Source organism: Mixophyes fleayi, chromosome 3 (genome assembly GCF_038048845.1).
Source record: "Mixophyes fleayi isolate aMixFle1 chromosome 3, aMixFle1.hap1, whole genome shotgun sequence".
NCBI lineage: Eukaryota > Metazoa > Chordata > Amphibia > Anura > Limnodynastidae > Mixophyes > Mixophyes fleayi.
In genome coordinates this window covers 338,863,988-338,890,657 of record NC_134404.1, presented here as the reverse complement: position 1 = coordinate 338,890,657, position 26,670 = coordinate 338,863,988, and the positions used below count along the sequence as shown (strand labels likewise).

At 40.3% G+C, this 26,670-nt stretch overlaps 1 protein-coding gene across 1 annotated transcript in view; it reads right to left on the bottom strand.

Annotated features, from left to right (window-relative positions):
* Nucleotides 1-26,670, bottom strand: part of ALK (ALK receptor tyrosine kinase) — a 588,292-nt gene that overhangs the window by 438,084 nt on the left and 123,538 nt on the right. The window contains exon 2 of the mRNA XM_075204381.1: nt 5,782-5,892. Within this exon, the coding sequence (XP_075060482.1) occupies nt 5,782-5,892 (111 nt within the window). The remainder of the gene's footprint in view (nt 1-5,781; nt 5,893-26,670) is intronic.

The window sequence follows — 26,670 nt, the reverse complement described above, 5'->3', positions numbered from 1 at the left end:
ATCATTTTCCAGCAAATTGGCAGACTAGGAGGACAGTGCTTCTATAACTGAGCAGACATAGTGTAAATGGCAAGCTTATAATATTGCTCAGCAGTGATGTCCCAGCAGCTTAACTGACTGCAGTCTCAACCTTTTGTCCTGTATCGGATGCCATTAGGATGCTTTCCGAAAAGATGTGGCAGGTGGCTTCATCATCATCATCATCATCATCATCATCATTTATTTATATAGCGCCAACATATTCCATAGCGCTTTACAATTGGGGACAAACACAGTAAACTAATAAACAAACTGGGTAAAACAGACAAAGAGGTGAGAAGGCCCTGCTCACAAGCTTACAGTCTATGGGACAATGGAAGTTTGACACATGAGGTTAAGTCTACATTGGCAGTCGGCCCAGCCAGACCGCAAAGGTAAAAGTGACTCATAAGCTAAATGATCCTGTCACACAACAATATTGGTCAAGGGGTAGTTGTATAGCGGGTGGTAATAGGATAATGTAGTGAGGTTAAGAGGGTAGTTGAGGAATATTATAAGCTTGTCTGAAGAGGTGGGTTTTCAGAGAACGCTTGAAAACTTGTAGACCAGAGCAGAGTCTTATTGTGCGAGGGAGAGAATTCCATAGAGTGGGTGCAACCCGAAAAAAGTCCTGTAATCGGGAATGGGAGGATGTAATGAGTGTGGATGAGAGACGCAGATCTTGTGCAGAACGGAGTTGCCGAGTTGGGAGATGTTTTGTGACAAGAGAGGAGATGAATGTTGGTGCAGCTTTGTTGATGGCCTTGTAGCTTAGTAAAAGTATTTTATATTGGATTCGGTAGAAAACAGGCAGCCAGTGTAGAGACATACAGAGTGATTCAACAGAGGAATAACGATTTGCAAGGAAAATAAGTCTTGCCGCAGCGTGCAAAATAGATTGTAGGGGTTTTAGTCTGTTTTTGGGAAGGCCAGTAAGGAGGGAATTGCAATAGTCAATGCGGGAGATGATAAGTGCAAGAATTAAGGTTTTAGCAGTGTCTTGTGTGAGATATGTGCGAATTCTGTAAATGTTTTTTAGATGTATGTAGCATGATTTAGATATAGAGTCAATGTGGGGAACAAAGGATAGGTGTGAGTCAAGGATTACACCTAGGCAGCGAGCTTGTGGGGTGGGATTTATGGTCATGTTATCAACAGAGATAGAAATGTCAGGTATGCTCTTGTTGGTGGGTGGGAATATTATTGACTCTGTTTTAGAAAGATTGAGTTTGAGTTGGCGAGAGGACATCCAGGATGATATGGCAGAAAGACAGTCAGTTACACAGGACAACTCAGATGTCGAGAGATCAGGAGAGGATAGATAAATTTGGGTAGCCTATGACAAACTGGGGAAGTAATATGCTAAAAGGACTGCAGTGGAATGTCTGGATGACACTGAACTATATATATTAAGCTGGCCACACCCACTGAGGTATCGCAGCCAATACTGGCCATTTGGGCTGAAAACTCTCGCTGAATTCAATACGGTCATTGTTGGGCATGGCAGAAAATGCAATCAGAAGATGATCACTATTAGGCTGTTTGTGGGAATCTAACTGTACAAACAGGCCACAATATGTCCAGATCTCATCAGAATTGGATTTGGACATGTACATGTGGGCCCTATGGGACTGCCACAGAACTGGTGGTGCTCCTCTGACCTGTCACGGCTAACGGCTATTGTCATAAGCTAGAACCTCTACACCTGTAGAACAGCCCTGGTGCTGGTCATACACACAGCCATGCTACAGTGCAAAAAGTCCTACAAAATGTATTTATATCATTGCACAACTGCTTTTGTGATGCTTTTATACCATGCTCGGGTTTGCAAGGTGACGTTAGCAGAGACAGTAATTAGTGTTCTGGTCAGATAGATTGGTAGTGCAAAATGTCTTGTGCTGAATTAAAAGGATATTTTATTTTGTGGGTGATTTCCTCTGCTCCATCTAAGCACATAATGTTGCCCCTTTTTAAGTTTGGGTGAACTTTGGTCTGTTTAATTAATACTTTACTATTTGTCATTTGTAATGGGCAGAATTATTTTAGCTTTCACCATATCATTAATATCCGTTGGATCAGCCTGCTATCAGCAAGTATGATAATTACAGCAAACAGAGTGAACTTTCAGGTTAATCCAGAGTAGGCAATGATCACACACTGACAAATCCCTTCTCGAACTTATCACTCACAAAGGCCTTAGATACTTAAGAAGTAAGTGTTGCAGACATTTGAAGACGACTAACATTAAACAGAACTGTAGATTTTTCTTAACGACTATTTACTCAAATAAGGAATGTAGTGACATTTTCCCTAGTTAGCACAAAAACACTGACATACCACTGGGGCCCTGGGGCCCAACAAAGGTTCTAAACTAGGCCTCCCAGTGGTCAGGGTCCGCTCCGATAACTGCAGGAAATAGGTGTGTGTCATGTGATAGGAGGAACAATGACATTCCAACATAGTGTGGTTTCTGGCAATCATGTGGATGTTACTTTGACAGTGTTGCAAACCAAGTACACCCGTTCATAGCAACGGTATTCCCTGATGGCAGTGGCCTCTTCCAGCAGCATACTGCGCCCTTCCACACTGCAAACATTGTTCAGGAATGGTTTGAGGAACATTAGAAAGAGTTCAATGTGTTGACTTGGTCTCCAAATTCCCCAGATCTCCGTCCAATGAAGCATCTGTGGGATGTGTTGGAAATACAAGTCCGAGCCATTTAGGCCCCATCTCACAACTTACAGGACTTAAAGGATCTGCTGCTAACGTCTTGGTGCCAGATACCACAGGACACCTTCAGAGGTCTTGTGGAGTCCATGCCTGTTTTAGCAGCATGAGGGAGATCTGCATAATATTAGGCAGGTGGTTTTAATGTTGTGGCTGATCGGTGTAATATCAGCATTTGCTAAGTACTATTAGGTCAGGTGCTCTTCTAATTTAAATGTGAACTTTGCAGATGTTAAAGTGCATTTTATTCTAAGATGAATTATTTAATCCCGCCCTCCTTCTGACACAAATATGTTAATGATAATCAAACCAACCTAAATAAACAGACTTTTTGCAATAGCTACCTCCAAAATTGAGTTGAGTTATAGAAAGGTTAAAGAAATTATTCAGTAAATACTATACACTAACTGTGGAGGTTCATTTATATACTCTTGATTGATACAGCCCTAACCCCTATCTATTCAATTTGACGTCAATCAAATAGTTCAGCTAATCATCTCTATATATTTTTTTATTATTACTGATTTAAAATCAAAATCATTAATATGAAAATGATTAATCAAAAGTTGTTACAATCCATTAACACTGAGCTGATGGAAAAACTGTAAGTACAATGAATTAACCAAGGTACAAAAATGCCCCACTCTGGATCTAGTATATAAATCTGCAGAAAGTGGAGAGAACGGAGGAGCAGTGAAATAGAAAGATTAATATCTTGAACGTATTTATAATGTTTACAGCAGACCGAGTAACACTACCGGGATAGGACTTATTAATCGCAGCGGAGAGTGTCACTGAAGTCATATCTCCAGCGGATAATTATTCTGCAGCATATTAAATACAGTTAAAATCTTATCGGATTGCACATTTGTCTGACATAAAAAGAAAATGATTTATTCATCAATTTCCCTTTATAGGTAAACTCCTCGGGATGTTGTTGTGATAATCAGTTGTAGGAAGAAAAAATACACCTTTCATCATTGCAGAAAATGTTGAAACAGAATCATTGCAAACTCATGTCAACACATTATGCAAAATGCTCACATCACCAACACACAGTGACATACTGCCAAATTTTCCCGATTTAGGTGAGACAGTCCAAATTTGAGGGGACTGTCATAGCATCCCGGTTATCAAGACGTTTTAACGGATTTGTGGGCACTTGGGAGATATGCCCCCCTGAGTGATGCCTTTTTAATGCCATGTGTACCAGCTGCAGGTGCATGGGGCATTTAGGGGTGTTATTATGGTGGGGGGCTGGAGCTGGGGCTGCACACACCCGTGGGAGAACGTGACATGCCCCTGTGAGACGTGGTCATGTCTATCCGTTCAGTGGGTACTGACATCAGTGACACATGTGGCTGAACTAACGTGTCTTTAAGTGCCTCAAACTGCCATATGGCACCAGTGTCTCATACCTCCACATGACACTGGGCCCTAGTTAATTGAATAACTATGCCCTGAAAGTTTGTCTTGCTTAACTTTTAGCCATTTTTTTGTTAATATTGCTTGTATCAGACCCTTCCTCTCTCAGGATGCCACCAAAACACTTGTCCACTCACTGATCATTTCTCGCCTCAACTACTGCAACCTTCTCCTTAGCAGCCTCCCCCGCTCCCATCTCACTTCTCTTCGATCTATACTTAATGATGCAGCTAGACTTATCTTCCTCTATCGCCACTTCGCATCTTCCTCTCCTCTCTGCCAAACCTTACACAGGCTCCCCATCACCTACAGAATCCTGACTCTCACATACAAGGCCCTCTTCAACTCCACTGCTGCCTACATCTCCAAACTCATCTCCACACATACTCCCTCCCGACCTCTCCGATCGGCTAATGATTGTAGCATTTTCTCCTATCTGGTAACCACATCTCCCTCCCTTATCCAAGATTTCTCCTGTGCTGCCCCCCACCACTGGAACGATGTCCCTCGTTCTATCAGACTATCCCCTAGCCTGTATACCTCCAAACGATCATTGTATACCCACCTGTCCATAAAAACCTACCAGTCCTCCGCTTAACCATTTCACTATACCTCACCCTCTTTCATCCTCCATCTCTAATACTCGTGCCTCTTGCCCTGAGATCCCCTTACATTGGCTCACATTAATGTGTTAACCGTTTGTATGTCCCTTTCCCTATAGATTGTAAGCTCTAGTGAGCAGGGCGCTCTTCCCTGCTGTTCTCATTACATATAACGTTTGCTCACCCACTACACAGCGCACCTCCACCTTGGGCTCTCTGCCCCTTGACTACACTATAGTTTTCAAACACTATTTCAGTGGATATAAAACTGTTAGCTGCACTCACGCTAATGGGCACAGGTTTCAGCTTCATAATAGAAACATTAAAAAGTGTTCATCTGATTATATCTATTCAGATTTTACATTTCAGACAATAAGTGTCCCACATCACTAAAACATCAGTATAGAAAATATACCACATCACAACAGCAGCAGTATAGAAAATGTCCCACATCACAAAAGCAGCAGTGTAGAAAGTGTCCCACATCACAACATCAGTGTAGAAAGTGTCCCACATCACAACATCAGTGTAGAAAGTGTCCCACATCACAACATCAGTGTAGAAAGTGTCCCACATCACAACATCAGTGTAGAAAGTGTCCCACATCACAACATCAGTGTAGAAAGTGTCCCACATCACAACATCAGTGTAGAAAGTGTCCCACATCACAATAACATCAGTATAGATAGTGACCCACATCACAATAACATCAGTATAGAAAGTATCCCACATCACAATAAGACCAGTATAGAAAGTGTCCCACATTACAATAGCAGCAGTGTAGAAAGTATCCCACATCACAAAAACACAAGAATAGAAAGTGTCCCACATCACAATAGCAGCTGTATAGACAGTGTCCTCAGGAAGTTAAGGATATATTAGCATTGACGTAACATTTTTGACAGAAGGAGACGAGGCCTGAATTGTCCACTGCCATACTTCTCAACTGTACTCAACCTGCACCTAAACTATGGGGTCAGTAACTCTGTAGAACAGATGAATGACTTACCGTGTTTGGGTCTGGGGCCATTGTATGAAAACACTTCTCTCATAATCCAGGAAATGTTCCAGGTGTAAATGTTGGGTGGATTACTGGACGAGGTCTTCACATAATGAAATCCTGCAATGAGACCAGTAAGAGATGTTAATAGAAATCTTCCTCTGAAATGTAGCGAACATTATACAAATATCACCTATAACAGAACCTGTTTGGAAACATTGCTATACACTACCATCCATATGAATGTTAATAATATGAAATAGATAGTACTGAAACAAATATATTTATATACAGTGGTGTAAGTGGGGGATATATACGGGGGTCATAACGTCATCTCCCCTACTGTACATAAAAACATTGTTACTGTTGCTCCTGATTACAAACACATGTTCTAGCTGTATACACAGCCGTCGTCACTAGTAATCAGCACTTACACCCGACCTGTAGGTGGTGCCAGTGATACTGCAGAAAATCGCAATCGATTTTACGCAAAATATGGCAGGTATCATCATTTACTGAATCAGGCCCTATGTGCACAGTTTCTTGCTAAACTTTGGACGTCTCCGGTTAAATTGTCTGTTTCACTTCATCTCTAAGTGAAAAGAAGTTAACACAACTTCTGCAGGGAACATATTTAAACATTTGCACATTTTGCTTTAACATGCTGAATTCTCTGGATGGCAAAAAGTGAAAGTGAATTTGAAATGTGTTAAACTTTGCGCATCCTGTCGGTACTTAGTTACATTTCCTTTGGAACCAATTACATTTTCTAAATGTTTATTGTAGACAGCTAAGAATGTATTCTTGCTTTAGGATTTTCTTCCAGCTCAGAAATATATTTGTTTGAGATTTTCTCACAGATTTCCAATAATATACGTCTAGGGACTGTTAAGGTTCAAACTTGCGTTCCCGTAAGAAGCTCATTGCTGATTTTGAGGTCGGTTTTTGGGTTGTAGCCTTCCAGTAACATCCAACCTATTTTTTTTTTTTATTATTATTAACTTCTAGAATTTATTGATATTTAGCTGAATCCATTCTTCGTTCTCCCTGGACATTATTTCATGTGCCATAGGATTCCACACAATCTCAAAGCAGAATAGATCCATTCCTTTGGTTGCTAAGGTATTTTTTGTTTTGTTTTAGCCGTCCACGGCACTTACATTCTAGGTTATTTAAGTTATTTAAGTCTTGCCATGACTTCAATAGTTATTTAAAACTTCCACTTCTGAATTATGTTTCCGACAGTAGAAATTCCATTCTGAAAGTGTTTAGATATCATTTTATAGCCTTTTCCTGCTTTCCTATAGTCAATTACTTTATCTTTATTATCTTTATATTAGAAGCCCTCAGTCCGCTGCTCAGAGGAGACCATGGCTGTTGAGAGGTTAGAGTATTTATTCAACTATGGAATTGACTTCAGCAGGCTTAATTGAAGGCCAACAAGTCAATCACAATTTTGAGGCTGTAAAAATAAAAGTATTAATGAAGCAACTGGACGGCTGCCCAAACATTTGCACATGAATGTGTTATTTTTTTGTGTGAACAATCTGTTGAATTAAGGGAATAAATAGCAATCTTGCAATAACATGCGCATGCATTTTAATGCTAATGTTTGTACACTGCATGCGTTTTGCTAATATCTTTTCACTCAGTGATGCAGTAATAAATGCTATTGGACCAGGGGTGGCCAAAATTTTGCATACAACTGTACAATGCCACAGACAAAGTTGTTCTTGGATTTAAATTACTGTTTTGGGACATGCAGCAACCAATACCTCCCAAACTTCGAAATACTTAAATTGGGAAAAAAATAAGTGAGGTGCTTATTTGTTTAAATAACAGCATATGTCCCTCCCATCATCTAACCAAACCCACCCAATAAGCCACGCCCACATCCTCATGAATCCACACCCCCTTTTGAGTCTGAATATTAGGACAATCCCACCAAAGTCTCTACTGTTTAGAGGCATGTGTACTTGTTAATAATTAAATTTTTGGCTAAAAGTGCACAACATGAACTTTATAACCTCATCCATTCTTTAAACATAGTTTTACTATTGTTGGAGTAAACACTTTGATTCAAGAGCAATTTATCCACAAAAATTAGTGGACCACTATGTTTGAATGCATTTAACACCCAAAATGTTTTCACTAAAGAAAATGTAATTATGCAGATTTGCACATATTTTAAGCTATGAGCATAGTAGGCTAAATGTGTCTGAGTAAAACGCGTGATCAGATTTTAAGCTTATCATGAATGTTATGGCAACTACAGTCCCGATCATGCCCTTGATGATCTAACCACGTGGAGCCCTCTGTTCTTCACAATACCACACATTGAGGTGTTCAGTAGCCACTGTAAGGCTCTTTGTTGCTATACAAACTATGGGAAAGAGCTCAATATCACATTTTGCATCCTGGCCCTGACATTCATTGTTATGTAACGGTGCACACGGTCTTGCCCTAGAGCAGGGGTAGGGAACCTGTGGCTCTCCAGGTGTTGTGAAACTACAAATCCCAGCATGCCTTGCCACCTATCTGCTGGTTATCTACTGGCAAAGCATGCTGGGACTTGTAGTTTCACAACACCTGGAGAGCCACAGGTTCCCTACCCCTGCCCTAGAGGATCATTTCCCAGGTTTTGTTTATATTGCTTGAAAAACACATTTAAAAACAGTTTGTGATCTATGTAAAGGGTAGTTACGATCAAAAATGATTTAGCATAATTAAAGCCACTATGCTGGGTACTACAATTTCCTTAAATATGACTGCTTGAAATCCACTGTTGAAAACTCAAAAAAAAAAAACAATGTAACTGCCATTTGCCAGGTTTTGTAGAACTGGCATGCTTAGTAATATCCACATCCATGGAATCAATCCAGGCCACAATTTTCTTCTGAGGATACAGATTTGCCCGTTATTCACAACCTATAAAATATCAGCAACAGTATGCTTAGTTTTCAACAGGTGATTTTAATTAAGTTAATTTAAGTCCTATTAGCAGTTTTTCCAGCCAATTTTAGTACACAGCATAATAATTGTATTTAGTCAAAACAAATGTTGAATTGATTTATGCTTTAATTATATAACTTAACCTGAAAATTCAGGTCATGTTACATAATATCCTATTATTATTACTACGCTTCACTTTTTAAATTACTTCAGCAATAAAGAATGCAATTCCTCTGTGCAAATATCTCTTAGGGAAGCAGGGAAGATTAAACTAAAAACAATCTTGGTATATTAATATTATTATTTGAACATCATCTGGAGCTCCAGAGAGGATGTGATATTTGGGATAAGTTTCAATACCATTGTTACAATATTGGACACAAGCTGGGTCTTTGTAGGGTTTTATTCCTGTTTCTGAGCCGAATATTAGCCATGCAGAGTTTAGAGAATTATAGCTTTGTATCTGAGCTTGAAATAACTTTAAAAATAAAGCGTTTCACTTAAAGAAACTGCAGGGTTTTGTATCCTGAAACAACTTGATTGCTGATTCTAAATGAAAGGCAACAAATGTAATTTACAAAGCTGTAAAACTGTATGCCTGATGCTATGGGATGCTATGCATCTATCTTTGCACTATCTATAATGTTTGAATGGAGATGATCCTGGCTTGATGTGTGAAGATGGTGTATTTTGCAGGGTACAAAACTTTGCTCCTTTTTTTTCAAATTAACAGTTGGGTTGTCAATGACGTTGGGTTGTCAATGACGATGGGTTGTCAATGACGTTCCAAGAACTTACCATTAGAATGAAGAGTTCACAGGGGAGGAGTTCTGACAACCCTATTGGGCTCACAATAGGGTTGCCAAACTGACAACAGGATCTTGTGAATTTGTATTAGTATTTGTGTTGTAACTAAAAGCAACGTTTGCTCTCTATCGTCATATACGTCTATGTGGCATGGGCATTTTTTGCTACAGAGAAAGACTAAAGGTCCCAATAAATCCTCCATCTAGATCAGCAAGGGGTATATGAAATAGCTGGAGGGCCGCAAGCCGAACAGTACACTCCTTTCTCCTCCGCATATGCCGCGTGACCTCTCTAGACTGTGCAGAGGAGGTCCCATGATGGGAAGTCTGGTACCCGCGTTCTGATAAGATCGGAAGCAACCGATTGGAGGTCTACAAGTCTCAGTGCGCTACTGCTAGCCCATCACTGATCTAGAGTGTGTGTATGATCTAAATGAAGAGTTTTATGTTTATAGGAAAAAACATCTCCCCCTATTCATAACCTTATTACCATAAATATCTTCAACAAGCTCCTGAAACTTTTACCTATATTAGTGATTTATTTTTAGTAAATCGTTTATATAACACATTACTATTACAGGTTAAGCAGTCCACTAACTGACTAAACAATTTGTCTGAGCTGAAACTGGTGCGTTAGTAGAACACAGAAAATTGGAAGCTGTGTCAATTGTAATTGGTTTGTGAGTTTTCCGATATCAGCTGTTTTTTGGCACCCTCTCCAATTTTTTCCAAGAAATGTACTGAAATACATATTGTAAAGTCAGTAGTTAACTAATGTAAAAGCGCTTTTATATATTCATCAAAGGAACGAAATTCTTTTTTATTAAGTTTATTCCAATATCATCTTAAAAGCAAAACAGTGGAAGGTGATGGTAGCGCTGTTATTTTGGCTTTGGATCAAAAACATATTAGCTGACCTTTCTCAAGTACCACAGAATGTATTTTGTATTCCCCACAGAAGCTGGATAATCAATCCCAATGAATGAGTAATGCAGGGCTTTTCAATCTGATAACACGCACTGAAGTTTCATTTCTTGGTCTTTAGAAATTGTGACACATTTGGGGAGAGGTCAGAGTCAACATTTTGGGAGCAGTAATCCACCTGCGTAATCCACCTCTATTCTCAAGTGACTCAGTGATGGAAAGCCACACAAGAGTGCCAGAAAATGCTCATGCAACGTTTCTGCCTTGAATACGTATTATTATTATTTTTATAAATCAGATATTTTTTATTAAGCTTTTAACAAAATCAGGTCAAGAACAAGAAAAATAAATACTTGACATAGTTCCAAGGAGAGTTACATTCCACATTAATATAGAAAACATATTAACAACTCCAAATGTCTAATTTACTGGTAAAATACAGCTATGGCACATGATTAGTTATGAAAACTGACAGTTTGCTAGATTGTATATAGGTTCCAAAACTCATTCCATACATGGTAGATAGCAATACTGAATGCAATCATCTGAAGACATCTGTTGGAGGAATCGGGTAGTAATGTCTACAGTGCCTATGGGGGTTTAGATGGAGCAATCCCTAGATCGACCAGGAATTAATTAATATTAAAATAGGATCAAAGTCTGTAGCCAGAGCATGAACCACAAACTTTGACTTCACCCATCTTGACCATACTTTGTAGCATTTTGGCATGGTGTCTCGGGACTGGTAGGTGACTCGTTCGTCCCCCACAGCTACATTAACCAGGGCCACCCAGGCACCAAACTCTGGCCCCTCCCGTGACTTCCACACTCTAGAGATTGCAACCTAAGCTAGAGCTAAATGATTAAGGACGTATCTGTTCGCAGACCTCCCCAGCAACAAATCAACTCTCACACCAAATATTCAGGTCTTGGAGTACAACAGTGCAATATCAATACCTGTGTCTTGAATACACTCAACCATTTGTAAGCAAAAGTCTCCTACCACAGGACAGCCCCAGAGTAGGTGGCAGAAAGTAGCGGAGCAACCTCTGCATTTTGGACAGTTAGAGCCGGATTGGGCGCCCATCTTGAGCAACCTATCGGGAGAGTAATACACTCTATGTAAAATGTACAACTGAACCTGCCTACACCTGGTGCAGGAGGTGGCCTCACGGACGCTGTCGAGCATACAGGTCCGGTCCTCGTCAGTCAATGGTCCCAGGTCAAGTTCCCAGCCCCGATGTAGTCGAACCAGGTCATCAGGAGTTAATATGGAGAGTACATTGACATATAACTTTGAGATGGTCTTTGTGGAACCCACAGGTGCCAAATTTTTTGTATAGCATCCACACCTGGGGCCTTGTTACTCGGTGAAAACGCTTTGGCCGCCTCGATTTCCTCCACACTAATAGGGGCCTCCAAGGAATCCACAACCTCCAAGGAGAGTCTGGGGAGACAAACCCGGGACAAAAAGTCGTACAACTGGGGTGTGGAATAGTTCGCCCTGGAGGTGTACAAATCCTCATAATAGGCTTGGAATACTATGGCAATTTTTTCAATCTAGGTTTGAGTAGTTCCTGTCCAGTCAGAAATAACAGCTACAGTTTGGGTTTGTAGCTCTGTTCTGGACAAATATGCGATAAGGCTTCCCCTCTTATCCCCTTGTGCATACATAGTGTGTTTAGAAAAGAGGAGCTTATGTGCAGATTTATCTAGCAGCTAGTCTTCTGAACATGTAGCCAAGCCAGCTGATCACCGGGGAGCCTTGTTGACAAATATACTTGGTCCAAATCTTGGCAGGCTTGATTCCTCTGGCCTAGAGGACCTCTTTTGTCCCTCAACCCGACTTACCAGTGTGCTATGGAGGAATGCTTTAAAGGCATCCCAGAGGAATGCTGGACTGACTGTGCTGGTGTTGTGTGAAAAGAACCCCTCCCAGTCCACTACCAGATCACTGCCCGTTCCCATAAGTGTGAACCAAAATGGGTTGAGTTTCCAGAATATAATTCCAGCATTGAGGGCCGGAGCAACAACCAACAGCACCAGGAAGTGATCAGATATACCCCTAGGAAGGTACCCAGTCTCTCTAACCAGAGGGGCCAATCTATTGGATATCAGGACCAAATCTATGCGGGAAAAGACATGGTGGGATAATGAATTTGAGGAGAATAGCCTTTGGGAGGGGTGACGAAACTTCCAAATATCTATTAGACCCATATCAGTTAGTAGTTTAGCAAATGGAGAAAGACCACAACTCACCACAGGGGACGTCTCCCGCCACCTGTCAAGATCTACATCCATAACTGCATTAAAGTCTCTGAGGCAGATTACCGAGACATGTGGGGAAAGAACAATAAACTTAGAGGCTTTCCTCTTCCGAATTAAGAGGTGGGGGAATGCACACGGCAAGGAGTATGACAAGCTAATTGTCTATCAGGGCTCGGAGAAATACATAATGACCAAGAGGATTCAGCATAACTCCACTAACACAAAGCTTAAATGCTTTTTTACCAGCACTGACACCCCGCTCAAGTGTGAAGAGTACACCGAATGGTTTGCCCGACCCACCCAAGATTTTTCAAGGCCATGACCCTACCTCCCACCTGATGGGTCCCCACCAGACAGGCCACATTTGCATTGTATTTTTTTAATTGCGTAAGGACCAGAGAACTTTTTATGCGATCATTAAGCCCCTGTACGTTCCACGAGAGGAGCAGCTGTCCTCCATTCTTCACCCTAGGAAACCCTATCATCTGTTTTCAGACACCTGTCAAACATTCCCATACCCGCAACATACCTGAGTATACACTGCAGTTGAGAATAGTACAAAACAGCAAATTTCAAAGACTTGCATGGAGGAACTCAAGAGTATAACAACATACAGCATTTCAGATGTAAATCATACTGTAATGCATTAGTTAAACATATTAGTGGAACCCTCCTCACACTCGGGAAGACCCACAAAACGGATGTTATTCCTATGGAGCCGGCCTTCCATGTATGACATTTTTGTTTGCACGTATGGACTTGAGTGGCTAAATCCATAATTTTTCCCCTCATAGGGGCTGCGACATCTTCTAGTGAGGAAATACGATGCTCTTCCTCATAAAAACGCTCCCTCATTTTTTGTAGATCTTGGCGAATAAGGGAGAGATCAGATTGAACTTCACCTGTACGATCCATGACCCACTTTTCAGAGGAAGTTATAGCAAGAAGGACTTGCTGAATGGAATGAGGGTCCTCTCTGATAGCAGAGAGTCATCAACTGTGGGAGATGCCGATTTTGTGGAGCCAGATGCCTCTGAGGATTGAGCCGCTGAAGATGCTCGACCATATTTCTCCAGTGTTTCAGCAGTAGTGGCAGCAGGGCCGGATTTACCACTAGGCAACCTAGGCAACTGCCTAGGGCCCAGCGGTCCTCAGAGGGCCCTCCCAGGGCCGGCGGTGAGACCAACCTTTAAAAATGGTCCGCTACTTATGGGCTAGTGCTTGCCCCCCCGGGCTAAAGTCTGCCAGCCAGCCCCTGAATAGGGGTATATGTTATGCAAAAAGACTATAGTGCTATGGATTTTTTCAGGGAGGGGGCCCCAAACCAGTATCTTGCCTAGGGCCCCATGAGGTCTAAATCTGGCTCCGAGTGGCAGCACTAGTCTTTTCCATGTTTAAGTCGGAAGAAGCTGGTATTTCAAGGGCAACAACTGTATAAGCGTACCCCGAGACAGGAACTGGTCAGATCTGTTATACGTGCAGGTAAGTATAGTGCAGGGCAACTTATTATTTCACATAATAGAAATACTAGATGGCAAATTCCTATATGACAAAGAAATGTTTCTACCAAGTGATCTGTTTTAACAATTCACCCACAAGTGCATCTGATACAATACATATTCAAAGTGTACACCCTGAGCTATATCTGTCTTTTCTGCTTAGTTCAGTAATTTGAGACATATCTATTTCCAATATGGCAGCCCCATTACCCATGTCTACTGATGTGGAAATGCATATATCCTCAATTTCCACTTTCGATAAATATTATGTTTTATTGCCCATTAATGGACAATAAACCGTTCTTATAATTAGGGCATATTTTGTTCCTCTAAGCAGAGCCAAGGTACATGAAGTAGCCAACATGTATGGGTGGCTCTACTCCCAGCGTGCCCTCTGTGTTCCTTTACAATATATGCCCATTACTATTGATGTTTCGGCATATTAAGATGTAAGCTTTCTCTCCCCTGTCCCGACTGCCCACAAATCAGTTTTACAACTCATTAATTGATTGTCAAAAGTAATAATCCCATTTTACAAGGAATGCATTAGATTCTGCTCACATTATTTACACTTTATTACATTCATAAAGCACACGTAACTTTAAATCACACTCTAAATATAGAAAGGGGATGAGAGATTGCAATAAATAACACGAACTGGACCATTTGCGAAGTTATTTGCTTGGATGCCTGACATTGACGGAGGTGTGAAGAGACGGATCACGAAATATAGATGATACTTTTACTGGCTGTGTTGTCTGTGTAAAAGGCTTGAAGAGATAAGATGGGTCTCATGTCAGGGAGGTGTGAACCCATTAGCATTGGTCAGAAAAAAATAGAATTGTCTTCGGTAGATAATGTTCACAACTAAGCAGCTGATTATAAAAGTCTACCTGATATGATCTACATTCTACCTATAAAAATAGAGTTTCCTTCCATGGTATCAACTGGGGCTGCTGAGGAGGAAAAAGTTAAACTTGTGCCTTTTATAACGTAAAAATATATAAATATAATTATAAGTAATATATAATTAATAGCAACAACCAATGCAAGTCTCTGGCATTTTTTCCCTGTCAGTGTAAGTCCTTTTTATATTGTTAACACACAAAGAGGAGAGCTCCATTGCTCCATTGCTAATTATCATTGCTGAAATAGAAATAATAGGTCTGACAGGCTTGGTCTTCTTAATCTGTAGTCTTTGTTTGAAAGTGTATGAAAATAATATTGTGACCTGTGAGGTGGTCAAAATTGACTGCAAACGACTTGAAATTAGTGTTATTGAAGTTAATAATAATGTAGGGGGGGAAAAAAAGCAAAAATATGTGATTATAGCAAAAAAAAAATAGGGATTTTAGGAAAAAAATTGGGATCCAAAACCAAGACACGCAAGGACGGTTTTGCCAAAACCAAAAGAAAGGAGGTTAATCCAGATCCAAACCCAAAACAAAAAACAGAATATGGGGGTCAGTGAACATCTCTACTCAAAACCCCATACTGTTCCTACCCCTGCAATTTCCGCTATCAGCCCAGGCTATAAACCCTGGTGTTGGTATCACTTTCGGGGGAGGGAGCATGTCATTTTTTAAAATGTCTTTATTTGAAGTTTTTTATAGAAGGAAAACGCCATTCATCAACATCATCGTGCCGATACTCTTTAAATGTAGAAACATTTACGTTTTATTTTTAATTGCACATATAGTGCAAGATATGTGCACCCCAAAATAAACACAAAAGTACGATTTTTTTGTGCAACTTTGGAGGGCATTAAAGGCGGAGTTATCCTTTAAGCTAGAGCTGTCCTGACATCAACGGAGAAGGGAGGTCATAAAGGTCAATTAACACAAATATAAACATTCAGTTAAACTTCACCTCCATATGTTTGAAGACCCCAGATAATTATTGACCAGACTAGTGGAAGGTATTTGTCAAGAGCTGACATTATATTGTTGATATTCTTTATTAACTTCTCCCAAAAAGAACAGGTTTGCTATTGTCACAGTAAAATATAGAGCAGAGAGCTCGATAACATATTGCAAAAAAGGGAACATTTTGTTATAATAATAGAGCTTTACCTAAATATATGTTTTAAGAGTCAACTTGTTATGACAGTTATCAGTTCAATTACAGATTGCTTAAATAATAGAACAATCGAGAATAAGATCTCTGAAATGATGTTTAAACGTTTAGACAGTAAGTGTAGGTCACTTTATCAGAAGACAATAAAGAAATGTTTCTTGACCTATTAGGATGCTATCTGTATGCAAATGAGTGTAACAATGAGCCTTAATTTGCATATCATTAGCTTAGCGAATGGAATGTAGAGTCATTTCTTGGAACATCTAAGTGATTCAACTACTGACCGTAGCTCACCTCCTCTTAATGACCATTAGTAACTGTACATAACCCAAGCCTACCCACCCGCAACCAATCTACATACAGAACCTTCTCCTAGTGAGAACTGTACAGTAATTCAGAAGTTAAGGCCCAGGTACATTGCACAGTGCAGCCATGGATAAGATGACAATGTTACTGTGTAAAGTAATACATACAATTCTCCTACCTAAGACTCTGATTTTGCATGTCCTGTTTATGAAACATGTTTAATTATTAATATGCAGAATAATTGTTGTAACAAAAAATACATTACCCAGTTAGATTTCTTTTGATGGCATCACAACTACTGGGGTTGGGAGGGGATTTGAGAGCTCAGACCTCTATCTTTTCAAACTCACTTGAAACAGGTCGGCTGAAATCTCCAGCTCACAAGTAGATTAAAAATAACTTTAATATATACTTGTTTATTTTTTTTACCATAAGCAGCAGAAGAGTTAACTACAGCAAATTACGTAATACGTAAATATATATGTGGATTATAAACTCACAAAAAAACACACAGGAAAAAAATTGTTTAATTAATGTCACATGTTAATAATATAGTCATTAATGACTAACCATTAAAACATAAAAAAGTGTGGGGGTTTTTATTTAATTTTTTCCCATGAAATACATTTATTAGTATGTTATGAATGTGTATTGTACATAAAATAATTTTATTTCAGTTGCTTTTTATTGCAAACACATGTTCTACCATGCAAACACAGCTGTCATCAGTAGTAATAGGCACGAAGACCTGACCTGTAGCTGGAACAAGAGATACGGCTGATAAATAAGTACCTGAGAGATGCCCAAAGCTTGAATCGGACGCTGCTGTGTGCGCTCGAGCTTGGCACGTCCTTACTGTACACTGACTATAGGCAAACTCCCCTTACCCGTCCTGTTTCCTCCCTGCATATGTAGGCTGTAGTACAGTGTTGGCTAACCTGTGTCACTCCAGGGGTTGTGAAACTACAAGCCCCAGCATGCTATGCCAATATATAGCAGCTTATTGCTGGAAGGGTATGCTGGGACTTGTAGTTTCCCAACACCTGGAGTGTCAAAGGTTAGCCAACACTGCTGTAGTTAGTGTCCTTTGCACTCGAAGATCATCATCATCATCAATTATTTATATAGCGCCACTAATTCCGCAGCACTGTACAGAGAACTCACTCACATCAGTCCCTGCCCCATTGGAGCTTACAGTCTAATTTCCCTACTATAGACACACACTCACACACATAGACAGACAGAGAGGGAGAGACTAGGGTTAATTTTGATAACTGCCAATCAACCTAACAGTATGTTTTTGGAGTGTGGGAGGAAACCGGAGCACCCAGAGGAAACCCACGCAAACACGGGGAGAACATACAAACTCCTCACAGATAAGGCCATGGTCGGGAATCGAACTCATGAACCCAGCGCTGTGAGGCAGAAGTGCTAACCACTAAGAATTGTACGTTTCTGCGTTCTGGGGTGTGTAAGCCGGTTCTGGGCAGGCAAAGAGCAATTGTACACATTATGCACAACGTATTGCCAATTTACAATCCTTAATGAATTAGGCCCTATGTATCTAGCAGCACTCTTCATAGTGACTGTAGGAGGAGGTTCTCACTGATATTGTCTATTTGTATGACATTCTCCTACTCATTAATTGTGGAGTGCTCCTCACAGTGACTTTAGGAGGAGAATCTCTCTGATGGTGTGTGTTTGAATGACCATTCCTTGCTCAATATATTGTGTAGCAGTGCTCCTTACAGTGACTGAAGAAACTATACGATCTTGCACCATTTGAATGAGTTTAATTTATCTGAAACATGTATGGAACTGAATATAACTCAGCAGAATTATTAAGACAGTGATCTGGGAGTATTTGTACAAAATCCAAGCAGTATGAAATAATTCTCTCATCTCAATGTAATGTGTATAACCATAATGTCACAAGCCCAAAACTACTAAGCATTTAATCTGAATCTTAATGAAGAGTCTGCGGACTATATACAGATATCAAGTGGTAAAAATAATCTATTGACATAACTTATTTAAGGTACCCCTAAAAATGATGATTCGGTCGCTGGCTCGAGTACCTAATGAGTTAACCCCTGACAGATTGGTGCATACAAGGTGATACGTGTGTGAATAAAGTACAAAAATACGAAACCCTTTTGCCTGTGATAATTTAACAATAGCCAAAGACCAGGGTATCTGAAAAATAATATCTAACAGCCACAGAAAGGGAATCTTTGTAAATCTGTCCAAAACATTATAATTGTGCAAAAACAACATAAAATAGATCTTTAGTTTAAGTTCAACACCCACTAGCTAAATATTAAATATTCATACCATATAGTATTTAAAAGAACTAGACAGTTCAATGAGTATGTAACTGGTGATAAATATGTTCAGATTTTATATCAGGAAAACATCAAATTATAATAATATTCGAGTTAGCATTTAATGATTGATTCAGCGCTCACTGGCCATATTGCTGAGGCTTACTAATAATACTATTCAAAGTGGGGCTCATTTTTTAGAAATAGCCACATGCATATCATCACTCACATTTAGGGGTATATTTACTAAACTGCGGGTTTGACAAAGTGGAGATGTTGCCTATAGCAACCAATCAGATTCAAGCTGTCATTTTGTAGAATGTGCTAAATAAATGTTAACTAGAATCTGATTGGTTGCTATAGGCAACATCTCCACTTTTTCAAACCCGCAGTTTAGTAAATATACCCCTTAGTCTGTTTCTGGCCTTTGTTTTTATATGCAAAAGTGATGGAAATCCCATTTCACGTAGGTTTAACTAATTACTTATATGATCTACACATCTAGATGTTAAAAAATATTTTCTGTTAAAAATCTAGCATGACCAATTGCACCCCAGAAATTTTGTCTCACTCCCCTCAGTGCTTCAGCTACAACCTTCTGTAGCTCACAAGTCAAATGGCTTCGGAGCTGAAAGTTGCTTCATAGAATTCATAGAGCAAAAAGGAACACAACTCTTTCACTAATAAATTACTGCAATATCTATTACTATTTAAATCAGCAATTGGCAAACTGTGTGTTCTTGTTTTTTAAAAATGCCATATCTCGTCTTATAAAACATGTACGTGAGGCTATGCACTTTTGCAAGGTTAGGAGACAGACTTATAATATTATATTGTATTAATGATGATGAGCTTAATGTTTCATTTTTAAGTTAAAACAATGTAATTCATTATCCCATGACCTAACCCATTGGAATCGTCAATAAATACATTTCTGTGAAGTCGTATTAAGGATTTTAAAAGCAGTAGTTCTTTTTTTATAACTATCTAAATAAAAATAATGCTTCTGAAAGTATTTTAAATTCTTACTCATTTATATTGCTTGAACAATATGATTACTTTAGCTTATATGAAATAATTAAGGACCATATTGAATTAATTAACCATATCGAGTCAATTAACCTTATTGAATCATTGGAAAAGGAAAAAATAGCTGCATGCAGATATACCATGCGTGAAATTGTCTTTTAATGATGGGTGATTTAATTATTCTTCCATGAGTGGCCACTTTAAGGGAATGCATTGCATCGTGTTGAGAGTAATATTGAAATTCCCGGTAATACTATTCTTTGTGAGTCAAAGTACTATGCTTACATTTGAGTCTGAGTGGAGTGGAGGTAACTGTCAATCACTTTAAGAAAAAAAAAAAAAAGACACACAGCTGAATTGAGCAGAACGCCAATTAATTGACAGTTACCTCCACTCAGACTACAGATGCTGCAATTTGTAATAAGAAATAAAAACAAAAAAAAACACATCAGCCTCCCTCACCCCCCCAAAAAAGAAAACACTTAACTAACCTTAGGGCTAGACAGTTTATAAAGGAGGGGGACAGGGCGTTGCCCTGCTATCATGAAAATCAGTGCCAGGCTAGTCAGCGCAGTACTGACGCCTCTATGGGGGTGTGGTGCTTAAAAATATACCCCCTCCCAGAGGCTGCCAGTCCAGCAATGAAAACCACTTGCTACTATGTTACCCAGAGAAATAAAAGTTTAACGAAAGTACTTATAGTGCATAAATATGTATGTCTAGGCCTAATATGTTTACCTTTCAACTATGTGAGTCTGTACCGTGCATGCGTAACGCCATTTTGCGATCGTTAGCGGAGGAGAGAGGTAGCAGAGAGGGATCCGAAAATTCCTCTACCGCAATGCTCTCCCCATAGAGGAGAAAGGATAACACCAGCTAGCTGATGATTTCAAGCTAGGATTTTTGAGGCTTGCTAAATTGCACCAGACAGCAGCAGCCATTTAAAATTATGGGGACTACGGTTTAATATGAAACTTAACCTAATGCAGGAAAAGTCTATGATATCTCCTGCGTTAGACTTTTGCTAGATAGCTATGTAACACCAGAATGCCCAAAAAGATTTCTGTCTCAGGGGTATATTTACTAAGCTGCGGGTTTGAAATAGTGTAGATGTTGCCTATAGCAACCAATTAGATTCTAGCTGTCATTTTGTAGAATGTACTAAAAAAATGATAACTAGAATCTGATTGGTTGCTATAGGCAACATCTACACCTTTTCAAACCCGCAGTTTAGTAAATATACCCCTTAGTGTCTTAACGGCACCAGTCTTGCACATAATTGTATACAGAGAGTGTAGCTCCACCCCTGGAAAATGGCTTTTACACGATCAAACACATACATTATAAAAACGCCTTTATTTGTACACAAATTCCAGATTCATATAGGTACAAACGTGAATTAATATCTTAGAAAGGAAGAGCCAATGTCATCCAAGTATAATTTAGCATTGTATCTGTTATGTTACATGAGTTATATCTCAGTTATAGAGCCAGACTGGGAAGCTGGACTCTCAGTATTGCTCTACTGACGTCTAAGACTAATGCAAGCCTGTAATACCCAAAGCGCAATGTTGGTATGTGGCTAGGGCCAGTGACGTAGCTAAAAGTCCCTGGGCTTGGGTGCAAAGAATAAACAAAGACTTTTTCACATCCTCCCCCAGCCCCTAATGACATCCAATCATCATCATCATCATCATCATCATCACCATTTATTTATATAGCGCCACTAATTCAGCAGCGCTGTACAGAGAACTCACATCAGTCCCTGCCCCATTGGAGCTTACAATCTACATTCCCTAACACACACACAGATAGACTAGGGTCAATTTTGTTAGCAGCCAATTAACCTACCAGTATGTTTTCAGAGTGTGGGAGGAAACCAGAGCACCCGGAGGAAACCCACGAAAAACACGGGGGGAACATATAAACTCCTCACAGATAAGTCCATGGTGCTGTGAGGCACAAGTGCTAACCACTGAGCCACCGTGCTGCCCAATCACAAACATCCAACACAACACACCCACCATGAATATTTCACTGGCTCCGCCTGGCCTTCTAGTGGCTCTCTGAGCATTGCCCCTTGTCTATGATTTCCCCCTATATCTGGCCCCCGTTATCTTTTGTCTGTCCAATTTGGTCATTTGGGACAATGCTGAAAGGCTCAGGACACACGAGACAAGTAAACAACTGGAAATTGCTTTGTGGCTGCAGTGAATGGTAATTAATGTTGCATATCATTCCTAATTCAATACATGGGCTTCTCATTACAGAGTCATTTTTGTATATTAAACTTCAAAAGGAAGTTGTTTCATTGTAATGGTGTTTAAATCTTTATTCGTCTTTTATTACCATTTGCCGCCTGTTAGACTCAGCGAACAAAACTTTTTATTTTCATGTGAAGAATATATAATTGTTTGGAGCCAGAAGTCGATCTGCGCCTAGGGCCAATAGATGATGGGTTTGATGTGCTCACCCTGTGCTCCGTTGCTGAGTAGTAAGAGGTCTCTTCCTTTAAAGTCAAGATCTCAGCTACATCCAGGACTGTCTGTGCACTTAGGAAATAAGGTTCTCCTGATTCTCCTGATGTTTGATTTGTGTCTTTGACCTGATCTCTGCCCCCAAATTTCGTGCCGCCTGCTCTGGCATTTGCTAGCGACAGTTCTTTGGCTTACCACCTGGTGACAAATGCTCTCGCTTCCTATGTGTACTTGTGAGACCTGTACCACGGTCATGTACGCATGAATACATTGCTTTATAACCTGTCACTCAATGCGTGAGACACCTTTACAGCATATACTGGGAATTGCTGCCGCTGCAAATATTACTATAAAATGAGAATTAAGTCCCTGGTCCAAAATGCTTATAAAGTATGAAGGAGACATAAACAGACAGATACGTGTGTTTTATTTGTAATGAAGTAATGAAAAGCAAATAAATCCATTTAATTCAACGATGTAAAAAAAAACCTTTTGAAATATGCCAAAGGGGGTGAATACTTTTTGGAGAACTGTTTAAATGTGTTTAACTGCATCAAATGCTCCAGGATGGTGCTAATGTCCTTGCATCAGAAGTAAATGCTAATAATTGGGACCTTCTAAAGTCCCTTTTGATGGGGTGGGGTCTCAGTGCGACCTGACATCCAGGAAATTGCTCTGTTAATGCTCCATTTTTGCCCACTGAATCACATATACATACTGTATATCATTCTACATGTGGGCAGCACGGTGGTTCAGTGGTTAGCACTTCTGCATTACAGCACTGGGGTCATGAGTTCAATTCCCGACCATGGCCTTATCTGTGAGGAGTTTGTATGGTCTCCCTGTGTTCGCGTGGGTTTCCTCCGGGTGCTCTGGTTTCCCCCCACACGCCAAAAACATACTAGTTGGTTAATTGGCTGCTATCAAAATTGACCCTAGTCTGTGTATCTCTGTGTGTTAGGGATTTAGACTGTAAGCTCCAATGGGGCAGGGACTGATGTGAGTGAGTTCTCTGTACAGCGCTGCGGAATTAGTGACACTATATAAATAAATGGTGATGATGATGATGAGATATATGCATATAGAATTTCTGTCCACTTTCTCCCTACTTGACATCTGCAATCTAATTTCCATCCTCTTCACCCCAGGAGACTGCCCTCACTAATTATTATTATTCTGCTAAGTTTGAGAATAACTTCTTCATGCTCATCTTCCTGGACCTCTCTATCTACACATCCTTCACCCCATGGACCCTCATGGCTCCTACGTCACACTGTACCTCATATTCTGCTCCATTCTTTCTCTCCCACCAGCTGCTTCACCTCCTCCCTCCTTACATGTTGTAGTTCCACAAGGATCCATCCTTGGCCTCTTCATGATCTGGAAAGATTATCAACACTTGTGGTCTCCAGTCCCACCTCTACTCTAAGGACACCCAAATCTAACTTTCCTCCGTTGACCTTCCCCCTTCTCTGATTTCTCCTGTGCGTAACTGTCTCTTTGTTGCAGACATTCAGTGCTACATAATGCTCAACATGTCTAAATCATACTTACCAACTTTCTGTTGGTGAAATCCGGGAGCCTGCAGAGGAGGTGGGCGTGACGGGGGGGGGGGGGGGGGGGCTCCAAGTGACGTCATTTTGGACCTGCCCCCATGACGTGATGACGCAAAATGCGTCATTTGACAGCGGGGGGCGGGGCCAAATGCCGCGATTCACCGGGAATCGCGGCGTTTGGGACTTAATTCTGCCCACTTCACTAGGAAGTGGGCAGAATTATCCAGATGCGGGGGATTGCCACACTCGCCCGGGAGCCCGGGAGACTCTCGCAAAATGCGGGAGTCTCCCGGATATTTCGGGAGAGTTGGCAAGTCTGGTCTAAATCTGAGCTCATCATATTCCCTAGATTTAGACCCCATATTTATATCACTGTGGATAATACTCCACTCTCTTCTGCTCATCATGTCTGCTATCTGGGTGTTACCCTTACATCCATCTTCTTATTCACTCTCCATGTTCAATCTCTCTTTAAAGCCTGTTGCTTTCCCTTTCAAATCATTGCCAGGATATGATCCTTGAAGATACCAAAACTCTCATCCACTCTTTCATTATTCAGCTAGTTAAGTACTGTAACCTCCTCCTCTGGCCTGTCTCTCACCATCCTCTCCCCACTTCAATGCTGCCAGCTCTGAAGGTCCTGATTATGCAACAGTGACTAGGCTGCAGCCTAGGGTGCAGGATTTGGGGGGGAGGGATTTTTTGGGTGTAAAACTGTGAAAGGGAGAGATATAATTTTTTTTATTAATTTTAAAATATAAGAAAATAGTTGTTTTCCAAAGTGAAAAGAAAACATGAAAAAAAATCTAGTAATGTTTTAATCTTAACGTATTCCCGTGGCAAAGGCTGAAGACAATGAGTCATCCTTGGGCGGGTGATGGGTGATAAGCGAGTAGGAGAGACAAGGATGGCGACAGGTACAGGCATGACAGCCCCCTCCCCCATCACATCTCCCCCGCAGTAGCGCTCGTTCATGTCTCCGTTCTGCTGTACAGGTCTGATTTTAAGGAAAATGAAATGAGGGACAAAGATTGAAGTGACCCTTTAAAAAGCCAAGTGGAGCTGAATTCTGCATTTTACAGTTGCTTGTTCTGTATTTTGCTTGTTGGAACTCTGTTTTATGTATGTATGTATTTATGTATGTAAATATCATCATCAATTATTTATATAGCGCCACTAATTCCGCAGCGCTGTACAGAGTCCCTGCCCCATTGGAGCTTACAGTCTAAATTCCCTAACACAAACACACACAGGCAGACTAGGGTCAATTTGATAGCAGCCAATTAACCTACTAGTATGTTTTTGGAGTGTGGGAGGAAACTGGAGCACCCAGAGGAAACCCACTCATACACGGGGAGAACATACAAACTCCACACAGATAAGACCATGGTTGGGAATCAAACTCATGACCCTAGGGCTGTGAGGCAGAAGTGCTAACCACTGAGCCACCGTGCTGCCCAAATATGCTTTAATTTTCCAATGTACAGTGCTGCGGAATCTCGTGGTTCCATACACAAAAATCACAATATTAATCATTCTAAATACATAAATTAGAGAGTAGCAGATTGTATTAGTGTGAAGGTATGGAAAGATGACGACATGCAGGATAATTACTAGGCTTTAAAGCAAAGTATTTGTTTTCACCATATTATTCTGGAAAAAATAACACATTTTAGCCAAATTACTTCTATGAAGTAGAAACAAGAGAGTGATAGAAAATATAAACTAAACTCAGATCACTTAGGTTATATTTGAACCATTACCTGTAATTCCAAGGTCAAATATTATGCAAAAATGAAAGGGAAAGATCAAATGTTTTGTCAAGGTTTATAGAAATTACTCTTAGGTGATGCCTGTGAAAGGAGCAGTCCGCATACGGATGAGTAATAAATGTCCCATGAGAAGATTGTGTTTAGAGAGATAATGTACAAGAAGTAAAAGATCTGACACAGAACCCTCGGACACTAACGCAGACAGGGGAATAGATGAACAGAACAGAAACCGGGTAATGAGAAGAGGGTCACTATCAGTGTGGAAGCAGAGAGGTCAAGTAGGATGGTATTAAACTGCGACCTTTGGATTTAACGGTCAAGCAGTGTTCTTCAAAGTCTCCAGTGACATTCAGGAGAGCTCCACTGCTCCATTGCTAATTATCATTGCTGAAATAGAAATAATAGGTCTGACAGGCTTGGTCTTCTAAATCTGCAGTCACATTGTACAGTGTTATATAGGTAACACACAAAGAGGAGAGCTCCATTGCTCCATTGCTAATTGCACCACTTTTCTTTTCTGCCGCTGCTGTGAGCCAATGTGTCCTAGATGTGCTAGGAACTGCCGTGTGTTTGTGTCATTGCTCTGTCGCTTACCATCCAGCCAGATTGCTGCAGTATTTGTCCGAAAGTGTATGAAAATAATATTGTGACCTGTGAGGTGGTCAAGTGACTGCAAATAACTTGAAATTAGTGTTATTGAGGTTAATAATAACGTAGGGGGGGAGCAAAAATATGTAATTTTAGCAAAAAGAATAGAGATTTTAGAAAAAAATAGGGAACCAAAACCAAACCACGCCAGGGCGGTTTTGCCAAAACCAAAACCAAAAGACGAAGTTTATCCAGATCCAAAACCATAACCAAAACCAGAACACTGGGGTCAGTGAACATCTCTAATACAGACACAAGACA